Source organism: Erpetoichthys calabaricus, chromosome 12 (assembly GCF_900747795.2).
Source record: "Erpetoichthys calabaricus chromosome 12, fErpCal1.3, whole genome shotgun sequence".
In the NCBI taxonomy this organism is placed as follows: domain Eukaryota; kingdom Metazoa; phylum Chordata; class Cladistia; order Polypteriformes; family Polypteridae; genus Erpetoichthys; species Erpetoichthys calabaricus.
Window position 1 is genome coordinate 107,625,660 of NC_041405.2, and position 11,650 is coordinate 107,637,309.

Genomic DNA, 11,650 nt, shown 5'->3' on the forward strand with positions numbered 1-11,650 from the left:
TAGTTAGTTATGTATGGTTGACAATTTCCTTAAGAACCAAAGTGAAAGTGTGCTAGATTATTTTTGTCTTTGTCGTCTTTATCTTTTGTCATTACATTTTTTTCATGAATTACACATTATATTTAATTTCAGTAAGGACTGATAGTTTTGTAGTTGTAGTGGCCTCTAGAACGTTCTGAGCAAGTTTTCTTTCAAGACAGCTACATAATAAATATTGTTATAGCTGCACTTGACTTGTAGATGCTTGAGTTGCTCTTCTTAGGTCACAGTCATTACCAATCTGTTTCCGAGAGATGGAATCTGCTTGGTTGTTTCAGAACGTGGTGTGCTTCCTGTTTTACCTGCTGTGAACTACACATAATGAAGACAAGTGATGTTTACCATTGTCAGTGCAGCCCTTCAACTGTACAAAGCTAGGCAGCTGCAATTTAGATTAGGCAGTCACTTTTCATTTGCCATGGGCTGTGCTTCATGTGCTTTTTTCTCTCTCTTTCACAACTCCATTAAACATTGAGGGAGTAATCTGCGAAAAGAATGGAAATAAGTGATCATGCTGACGCATTTTTTCTTAGTTACAGCAACCAAGAAGATATGTCAACTACCAGGTAAAGCAGACTTTCGAGAACATTTGATAAGGCAACAGGTGGATGTGATCTTTGATGATGTGAACTACTTTCAGAATGTTAACTGCTGTGTGGAGTGCATCATTAGCAACTGCCTATCAAAGTGAAATTTTGCAGTTAAGACTAGTATCTGAAAGGAAGCCAGATTCCCAGCAGCTTTTCTCTCTCTTCTGGGTTAAGAGTCAGGTTCAAGTCTCTAAAGGCTGAATATACTGTAAACAAGGCCTGGGATGCTCAGCTTTTCAAACGGGTTATGCCGACAGCAAACTGCAGTTTTATCTCATTTAGTGCAGGAGTAGGCGTGCATCCTTTTTTCCATATTGGTAATGAGGGATTCGCATTAGCCAGATGTTTTCTTCTTGGCAGCTGAACTGGGAGATAAATTCCTGTTTTGTTACTGAGTTACAAATGTATTAAGTTGAATTAAAAAAGGATGAAGTGAGGAAGAAAGAATACAAGGACTTAAGTCAGTGCGCATACTAAGCATGACTTCCTGCATTTAGAAACGTTCAAGAGTATGCGTTTTTCTCTTAACTTCAAAAAACAAACAGCATTTATTTCAAATTCCAACCTCCAGACTAAGAAATGATGGATGAATGATGGAAATATTTCTTCCTACACATTGCTTGCTGATAAATTAGAAACGTAAGGCTGGACTCATTTTAAACAATGAATTACAAAATCTTCGGCTGGATTTTGACAGTGTCATCGGTCCTCATTGTAACTACAAATCTTTTGATTGCTTCAGCTCTTCTACTACTCATTCGGAGAAAAAAGAATAAAAGCTGGTACTTTGTATTTAACTTGGCTGTGGCAGATATCGTGGTGGGGTTTGCAATAATTGGGATCGTAAAGGAAGTCTTCAATTCTAATACATTGCAAACTCAAAAAACAACGTGTCTCATCCGCATGGCCTGGGTTACTTCATCTTCAACAGCATCAATTCTTGCTATGTTCCTAATTGCTTTTGATCGCTACCTGGCCATTAAACAGCCTTTCCGTTACCTGCAGATTATGACTGCTGTTGTTGTAGCTGCTTGCATCTGTGGACACTGGCTCCTCTCCTTCTTGATAGGTTTCCTACCAGTAATGGTGAAAGAACTCCAGACAAGCACCTACAATGACGTCTGTACCTTCTTCTCTGTAGTGCGTCCTAAGGCCATGATCTTGGTATTTTCTGTGGGCTTCTTTCCTGTATTATGTGTGTTCATCTATTTCTACTGCGATATCTTAAAAATTGCTTACTCTCACCAACGTCAAATCCGAGAGGCTCAGCCTGCTGGCAGCCTTCATCAGCAACCAGGCTACTTTCACCGAGATATGAAAGCCTTGCGGACAGTGACAATCCAGGTGGGCTGTTTCACCCTGTCTTGGGCACCGTTCTTTGTGGTTTGTGCTATACAAGCTTGTTGTGAGACTTGTTACCTGTATCAAGTAATAGAGAACTACCTATGGCTCTTGGGACTTTCCAACTCCTTGCTTAATCCATTGGTGTATGCTTGTTGGCAACGAGAGGTCAGGGAACAGGTATGGCTGCTGTTTATTCACATGAAGACCATAGTTGTTTCAGCAACAGTATGGAAAAAAAGGGCAAGAGGGGTCAACATTGCTCACGTACATCACAACCAAATTGAAGGTAATTTAAGCATAATATTACTTAAATGTAATGTTATATTACATATTCTGGGTTTTATGCTATGAAATGTTTGTTCAAAATGGTACATTTAGAAAAATACTTTGCATGTTTTGGCCAAGTGTGTTGGCACTAAGCAAAAGAAAAACATGTTTGCTTGTAATATAGCCACTTTTTTGTCATTCTCAATTATGTTTCTGCCTCATATGTATAAACTACAAGAATCCTAACTAGCCTGGTTTAAAGAGAACAGGATCCCAACACCATAATTCATCCATCCATCCATTATCCAACCCGCTATTTCCAAACTACAGGGTCACAGGGGTCTGCTGGAGCCAATCCCAGCCATCACAGGGCGCAAGGCAGGAAACTAACCCCGGGCAGGGTGCCAGCCCACCGCAGACATCATAATTCAGCTGCAAATAATTAAAAGACCTACATTTTGAATTTGTCTTATGTCCTACTCAGGTTGGCAACTAAATCAGGTTTCTTCTTCCTATGTGAATTGCATATCATACAATAGATAACATATAATTATCTCAGGCGGCACAGTGGCGTGGTGGGTAGCGCTGCTGCCTTGCAGTTAGGAGACCCGGGTTCGCTTCCTGGGTCCTCCCTGCATGGAGTTTGCATGTTCTCCCCGTGTCTGCATGAGTTTCCTCCCACAGTCCAAAGACACGCATTGGCGATTCTAAATTATCCCTAGTGTGTGCTTGGTGTGTGTGTGCGCACCCTGCGGTGGGCTGGCGCCCTGCCAGGGGTTTGTTTCCTGCCTTGCGCCCTGTGTTGGCTGGGATTGGCTCCAGCAGACCCCCATGACCCTGTAGTTAGGATATAGCGGGTTGGATAATGGATGGATGGACAACTATCTCAGGATAAAGCATGCAGGTTAAGATTCAAGTGTGATTCAAGAAATTTTGTTATGGCTCACATATTACAAAAAAGATGGGCTTGTTACATTAATTGGTGGCCCCAATTTGACTCTGTATTTGTGTGTTATGCATGCCCTGCCATATGTGAAATGCTGCTAGAAGAGGCTCCAGCCTCCACAACCCTGAATTAGATTAAGTAGGGCACCCTGCTTTCCTCCCACAGTCAAAAGACATGCAGGTTAGGTGAACTGAGAGTGCTGAGTTTGCCCATGTGTGTGAGTGTGTTCACCCTGACATGGACAAGTGCCTTGTCCAGGGTTTGTTCCTGCCATGCGCCTGATGCTTGTTAGGTTAGGCTTCAGCTCTCCCACAACTCTGCTCTAGATGAGTGAGTTTAGGAAAAGAATGGATTGATGAAGGTCTGATAACAGAATGATTGATAGATTTTATTATGGTTCCTACTTTATTATGTATTTACTTATTTATCACATGCACTAATTGCATCCAATATATTATTGCTAATGATTGAAAATAAAAAGAAACATAGCCAGCAGACAAAATCAGGCATTTGGCTTACTATTCCATTCCCAGCAATTCAGGTGCTTAGCCAACTTATACTCATCACAGCACAAAACATATAGTCTAAGTAGCAGATGGTTTTATTTGTTTTATACCGGAGTTTCCAGCAGACAAAACAGGATTCTGCCTAATTGATTACATGAATTTTCCATTATACACCTCATCCTTTTTATAACTAAATAGTGTCTTCCAGCTTTCAATAAAGGAACAAATAAGCATTTACCATCAGATGATATCAGCATGCTTTGCTTAGAAGACATCTTGCTACAGCCCTGTATCTACCTCTCTGTATATATTGAAATAGAATGTGGAAAAAATAGTGAAGCACTGTAATAAATACAATTTTCATTTTGTATACTCATTTTCTGGATGTCATGCATAATAATCCCCAAAACATAGTGGTTAGGTTTGCTGCCTCTATGATCTAGTATTGTGAATTTTAATCTCATACCCAATCATTATCTGGGTGCAGTTTTCATGTTCTCCTTATTTACTTGTGAGTTTTCAGACACTTTCCAGTTTTCCTCCAATATCTGACAGGTATGTGTGTTAGGTTGACAGATCCTGAAAATTTTTGAAGCCTCACTTAGGGCTGGTTTCTGTGTTACTCTTAGGATTGACTCCATAATGCTGAATTGAATTAATAATATATAATATTATTAATATATAATAGCGCTATATAAATGCAAAGAATTATCTATATATATAATTCACTAAGGCACGACTAAGGCACGCAAGACACCCATGGAGCACGCAAGACAGAGCCACGCCCGCCAACTCACAGAGCCCCGCCCACCAACTCTAAGACCATGGGATACGACGACAACTCACAGAGCCACGCCCACCAACTCTAAGACCATGGGACGAGAACGCCTGCCCGCCTGCCTGACTGTTACTAGCATTCACCGCAATGTAGTGGAGTGTGGAGTGTACCGGAGAGAGGGCAGGGAAGCGGGCCCGAGAGGTAGCAGAGACGAAAGCGACTGAGGTGGTGTTTGGTGAGTTGTTGCGCCTGGATACATGAGCAAGCAGTGCCTTGAAAGCCTCTGTCGTTTGTATCCCATGGTCAGGCGACTTGGTGGATTATATATAGAAAAGCAGCCGGACCCGAAAAGAATAATGAAATGTCAACGTGGCTGAGAGCTGCATGTGGACTGTAGCAGAGACGAAAGCGACTGAGGCGGTATTTGGTGAGTTGTTGTGTCCGGGCACATGAGCAGGCATTGTGAATGTCTCGACAGTGAGGGTGGATGCAGGCCGGGGAATAAGGAGTATGGTATGAATTTATGTAGACAAACGTTTGCCGTGTTCTTGCAGGACCATCTAAGAAGAAGCATGTTTGTCGCGGATGCGAATCGCTGTATGCAGTGTGTAAAACAGTTTGCGATGGTGGACGCGGTCGTGCGTCGTAACTGAAAAGAACAGTCCACATGCAGCTCTCAGCCACATTGACCTTTCATTATTCTTTTCGGTTCCGGCTGCTTTTCTATATATAATCCACCAAGTCGCCCGACCATGGGATACGAACGACAGATGCTCTCGAGGCACTGCTTGCTCATGTGCCCGGATGCAACAACTCACCAAACACCGCCTCAGTTGCTTTCGTCTCTGCTACCTCTCGGGCCCACTTCCCTGCCCTCTCTCCGGAGAGGCGGGGGGGCGGGGCGGTGTGGGCGTCCTCCCTGGGCGTCCTTCCCCTCTCCCCCCCGTTCCGCCCTCCGCGCCCGAGCGCCGTCCAGCCCTGTCCCTCGCTCTGGGAGGTGGGGACGCAGAGGCGGTCCTCCAGTTTTCAGTCACGGACATTTGTATGTTGCTCTCTCCACAGTTCCATCTTTTCATTCACCCACAGTCATATCCTCAAACCCACCCCATTTGGACAACAGTGACTTTCAGGAAGTGTTCACCCATCAATACATAAGTATGTGGCGTATGCTACGCTGTGGGTTGGCTAGTTATTATTATTATAACTCCAATCAAACAGTTTCTGTAGTACTAAAACAGCATGAACCTATTACTTCCAGTTGTACATATATCACAGCCTTTTCATCCGTGAAACTGATTAAGCAGGTTTTGAAAATGGATGAATGGACTTTTTTCTCTTATTAGAAGTGGTTTGCACTTCTTCTGCACAGCTCCAGGTATCCGGGTATAAATAGCAGTCCCAACCACTTTCGGTGGGCAATGTGCACACTCTCCCTATTGCTCTGCGAGTTTTCTGTGGTTCTGTTGCTTATTTTCTACATAAAGAAGATATGTAGGTTTATCTGACAGCTAATTCAGAATCCACCTGTCTTAGAAAATATGTGTGTATGTTTGATTGTGTTCTGCAATGCATTAGTGTCTTGCCCAGGGTTGGTGTCTCCCACCAAGAAAGAGTGCGTGGCCCGAATTTGGATTAGATGACCTCTGAAAGTCAATGTGTGGATGGTACTTTCCAGAAGTGTTGCTTTCACTTAACTGCACAAAGCCTTATTGACTTGCATATCACAACTTTATTATATTAGCCTTTATCCAGACATTTTAGTATTTCAGATAGAAGTTTTTTTAACTATGTCAATATATTTTACATATTTTTTTATATATTCTTTTTTAAATTATATAATTTGATGTCTGCAGTGGGTTGGCGCCCTGCCCGGGATTGGTTCCCTGCCTTGCACCCTGTGTTGGCTGGGGTTGGCTCCAGCAGACCTCCTGTGACCTGGATTCGGGGGTTCGGATTCAGCAGGTTGGAAAATGGATGGATGGATGGATAATTTGATGTTACTCTTATCTACTGTATCTAAATTGCTTTATGGTCATGAAAATGTTACCAGAATGCAGACATAACTTTGACTGAAAGCAAAATAATATGTTTACTTTCAACTAAATCATTAAGTACAGTATTCTGGCAGACGACTGCTTTGCTTTTGTTTTTTTGAGGAAAAAAATCTATCAGCTGGCTCAGTGTGTGCTGTACATATACTACATGGTTTTACCCTTTATTCACTATTATGCATGTACAATGAAAATGTAAAGAGCTAACACATTATTAAATCTGCCAGATGTTCATTAATTAGCATTAATCATTTCATACTCATCATCAGTGATACCAGTCAATGGATAACATCTTTGATTTCAAGCACTATAACACAGCATATTCTGATGTTATTCTTCAATATAACATTTCTTCTCTGCTGAAGTAAAACACTATGTACACATAAACTAGGCTACAGAGTAAATAAATGATTTGCAAGTAAATTGTAACTAGCACTCCTCATATGTCTCACATTCAAGAACAGACTATGGTAAAATCTGTCCTAATTTGCAGATTGCACTATGACTGGTTACCTTGGCTATGTTACTGCAATCAATATGACATCAAATAAATTCTTAGGCAATAAAACTGATTAAATATCTGTTAACAGCATGTAAAAAGTTATAAAAACCAAAGCAAACAAAATGTGTCAACCTGCAGTATTTCCTAACAATTGTTTGAGTTATCTCAGTCTTTGACAAACTTGTACTGTGCATTGTGGTACAACAGACGACCACATACTGTATTTGTGAAACTAACTAACTGAAAAGATGCATCTTCAGATCAACAAATATTAAGATAACAATTATATGGAATAAATGAAAACGATTACATGAATTTAGAAAAAACTTTTATTATAATGACAACAAAAGTATATAAACCTGTATAAATACCTTCTGTCAGCTAAAATTGAGACATTATATCCCATAAAACTATTTGAAGGATTGCAAAATATTAAGAGCCTCGATTTTCCTCTCATGTCCCTCAAAGGCATGCAGGTCAAGTTAATGTCATCGGGTTAATTTCTTTCAATTCAAGGTCATCAAAGACTATCCCAGTATTACAGGGTGCAAGAATGAACATTGTGCTGTCCACTAACTTACACACCCACACTCACCGAGGGCCAATTTGCAATCATTAAGCCTAACCTAACCAGCATGTGGGGAAAAAAAAAAAAACACACAGACATAGGGAGAATGTGCAAACTCCTCAAAAAGAACAATTGGGCATTAGATTTGAACTCAAGATGCTGGATCCATCAGTCTGCAATGCTACCCACTGTGCCACCATGCTGCCCTTTTATGAATGTTAAAAACAAAAAGAAAAAATCTGGCAACTTACATTTTTGTACTATAAGTAGATATTCTGCATTATTTGTAATAAGTTTGTTATAATTGAATTAATACTGAAATTTTATCTAACAATAGTGAATATTTAATATGACAGCAGCACAAAAGTGGAATACTTAAGTGTTCACATTGCAAGTACTTGACCTTGGTTGGATCCAGGGTGGGAGGCCTTCATTCTGGAATTTGTATGCTCGCCTCATATTTATTTGCATTTTTCCTAAGGATTCAAGTTTTCTTCTTCTTTTGAAAGCTATGGTATCAGAAATAAATATGTACATGTAAAGATAATATAAAATGCTAAAACAACAGAAAAAAAGAACACAATGGACAATAGTGAATGTTTTGCATTATATTTTCATTATTTTCAGCAATGGCAACCATTTACTTTAAAAAGAATTTTTGAAAGTGTTTTGTATTGCTTAGAGGAAATTTGAATAAACCAGTGACTAGGCCATTTTGAAAATTTTCTGTAAACTAACCTAATAATCTTGAAAAAAATGATTACAGTACAAGTTGGATAATTTAGATAGAAAGCAAGTAATAACTGAAAAAAAGTGGTTCATGTTCGTCAAGGGGTTAGCACCGTGGCCTCACAGTACTATACAGCTGCGTGGTCACTATCTTTTTCAAGTTTTTAAAAGGTTCCCAATGTTTTCACGAGTTTCTCAGTGTTTGACAGCTACTGTACCTTGAATATTCCAGCGGGGTCTGTACCAAATCAGCTAGTGACTTTATGTTGGTCTGTTATGAGTGATGATGGAAGGTGTATCAACATGTCCTGTGAATGGTGGATTTCCTATTAAAACTATAGGTCCTTCCTTGCCACCTATATTGCTTGGACAGGCTCCAGGATTCTGAAACCCTGTATGGTAAAAACGGGTTCAGAATATGGACTGCAATTAGATATTGCTGCAAAAATTAATATGTCTTTTTTATACTAAGATTCCAAGAGGTCATTTTTAATATGTGAATTAATATGCTTTCTTTTTCTATGAAGTATATGACTCATTTTAAAATAAATTATAATAGGGTTGTAGGTATTGACTCTAATTAGCCTGGTTTGAGTGAATGTAGGTGTGTCATATCATCCATATAAACTAGTCTGACGATCAGTTTGACCAGTGCCCATATTTATCAAGCATTTCAGAACTTCTAGGAATTGCACAAAAGTCAGACTAGATAAGAATTTATGTTACCTCAGAGTAGGACATGAGAAGTAGTTATAAAGCATCTTACACATTCTCCCAGTTAGGAGTAGGAGTTCACGTTTGAGAATGAATGATATCACGATTTTATGGAACTGCAAGCCAAAAAATGGTACTTATGAAGGTGTTTTGTTTTTTCCATGAAAATTATGATGACATTTTACAGTTTTCTGATACTAACACAGAGGCTTTACCACAAAGATAACAATAATGACAATAATAATATTTAAAGTAGTAGCAGAAGAAAGAAAAAATAATAATGTAGGATATTGCGCTAAGCTGCGCATAACATTTGCCACTTTACATCAACATCAAAAATAACAGAGTTTGCATACTTGACAGCCTGTCTGTTAATACTGTGATATATCTCTTGTGATTCACAAACATGTGTTCATTCACACTTGGGGCAACGATTTTTATGTGTGTTCTCTCAATCACACCGACAACTCCCGGAAAACCAGAGATTTGCATGAATGCAGCTTGCTTTAACATCACCTCACGTGGAGTGGTGGGGAAATGTATAAATCTGCGTATTACCTCAAGCACTGCAAGGGTAGTCAAAAATTCTTAAAATAGCTGGCGATGACAAACCCAAATCATTGCTATTACAAAGCTGAATTTTCCCTGTGGCCAAGAAACATAACGTTACCAAAACTTTCATTTTGGCTGACAGTGCCTGACTTTTTCGTGTAGATGGAGTGACCACATTTGTTACGGATATTATTCTGTCTCTGTCAAGTTGGAATCTTTTTGTGAGTTCAGTGTTGTCCTGTGTTTTTTCATCACTCTCTGAGCCAGTTAGGACTATTTTCCTACTCTGGGATGATTGATAAATGTGGGCACGGGTTAGATGCTGAATGGATGGATAGTGTAGACCACCATTGCATATTAACAATATAATATAAACCATGGACAACAATTAATTTAATATGAGCAGGGGAAAATTAGCATTTTTAACTAGCACTTTATAAATTCATTAATCAAACACAAACCAACATACTATAAAATGCAAATTACATTATAACATTTTTCCCAGAAGATAAATGCAAATAGTTGGTAATATATAGTATGTCAATCAACTTGAAACACTACACAAAAGAAATACAAGATTACGTGGAAAATTGGGAAAGCAACATAAAATTGAGATCATTTTACAGGTTAAACCACTTTGTAGCCTCTGCTCATCATTTTGACCTCATACTCGTTGACTATTTATTTCAAATATGAAAAGCCATCAGTTAGACAGATATGGTTCAGAGGTAAAAATACTATTTCTATTATATAACTGTTTCTCATACTAGCACTTAAGGCTATGTCATGTGTGACCAGTCTATTCATGAGGTGTATGGCAGAGTACATTTATGTAAGATTTCAAAACCAGACTTACGATGCCACAGTGCAACTGAAGCAAGTGAGCAATTGGAATCATTTTCAGATAGTTATTATTATTTGACTTTAGGGCAAGAAGTGTAAAGAAAGAAAAAGCAATATCTTTAATAATAACAGGGGAGAAGACAATGAAACTCTACAGACTGGTTTGGTAGCATGGAAGCCTACTTATCGTTACCAAGTCAGTTCTTTGCTAACAGATACCTCCTGTAAGTACTGTAGATAAAGACCATATGTGAGAGACATGGATGAAAAACATAACCATTAAAACAGGTTTCCTTTTCAAAATGGGACACATCACACTAGGATCCTGCTAAGCGACCACTATCACAAATTCTGTCATATTAATTGTCAATATTTCATTTTATGCGTCAGTGTTCACTGTTATTCTTATCAGGTACAGCAGGTGGTTTGGCAGCTCTAATACATCCATTAATGCAAAGCCTTCAAAGCTTGTGTTGTTGCATTGTAGTTTCCACCTTTAAAGACCTCAGGCTCAGTTTCACGATCATCTCCTAATGTTTTTAGATGAACAAGGAACAGAAATAAACTATCAAGTAGTGTGGTAGACAGTGGTAATTTAGGGATATTCAGAACTTGACTAGAAGTTATTTGGGCAAATTAGATGTCATTAAAACATTTTAAATTCTTATTCCAGACTTTTTTTTCCTTCTATTATAGCAGCTGCACCTGCAATGTGATATTTCCTGCTGGACACAAAAGAAGACTGCATCTTCCTCCTACTTAATAGTGGATAATGAAACAAAAGGGCATCAAACTATCTAACAAGGACCTCTTTGTGGATTTGTAAAAGTATATAATGCATCCTACCTTTCTGACTTTTCTAGCACAGCAAACTCAAATAAAATTACAGGAATCAAAATATGTGGAGTATTTGTCTTCTTTAAGTGCTTCATGATGCTTGGAATTAAAACACAATTACAAAAATTAGTCTATAATAATTAACAATTAATTAATAATTAAAAATAATTAATAATTATAGTTTGAACCAAATATGTGTTTTATTAAACCAAGCAATTATTGGACCTCTTCTGCTCTTCAAGAGTGAAGGTAAGGGGTTCTTAAACAATTGTAAGAAATCTTGATTTGTAAGATGAAAAACTGGAATACAAACTATGAGCAAAGGTAATCAGAAACTAATCCATCACATTCAAATGGCACTTAGTTAAAATATTCCATGATAAA

The 11,650-nt window shown here is 38.7% G+C and overlaps 1 protein-coding gene across 1 annotated transcript; it reads left to right on the plus strand.

Moving 5' to 3' along the window:
• The first annotated feature begins 648 nt into the window (after positions 1-648).
• Positions 649-11,329, plus strand: LOC114661530 (glucose-dependent insulinotropic receptor). Its single transcript, XM_028814668.2, has 2 exons — positions 649-2,259; positions 11,126-11,329. Exons 1-2 carry the CDS (start codon positions 1,293-1,295, stop codon positions 11,143-11,145), a joined length of 987 nt encoding a protein of 328 aa, XP_028670501.1. The 5' UTR covers positions 649-1,292; the 3' UTR covers positions 11,146-11,329.
• The last annotated feature ends 321 nt before the right edge of the window (positions 11,330-11,650 follow it).

What these genes read in the sequence shown, in the direction of transcription:
- LOC114661530 (XM_028814668.2), top strand. Translation starts at nt 1,293, where the DNA reads ATGAATTACAAAATCTTCGGCTGGATTTTGACAGTGTCATCGGTCCTC. An exon ending in ACATCACAACCAAATTGAAG is followed by an intron (nt 2,260 to 11,125) that starts GTAATTTAAGCA and finishes CTTCTATTATAG; the next exon opens with CAGCTGCACCTGCAATGTGA.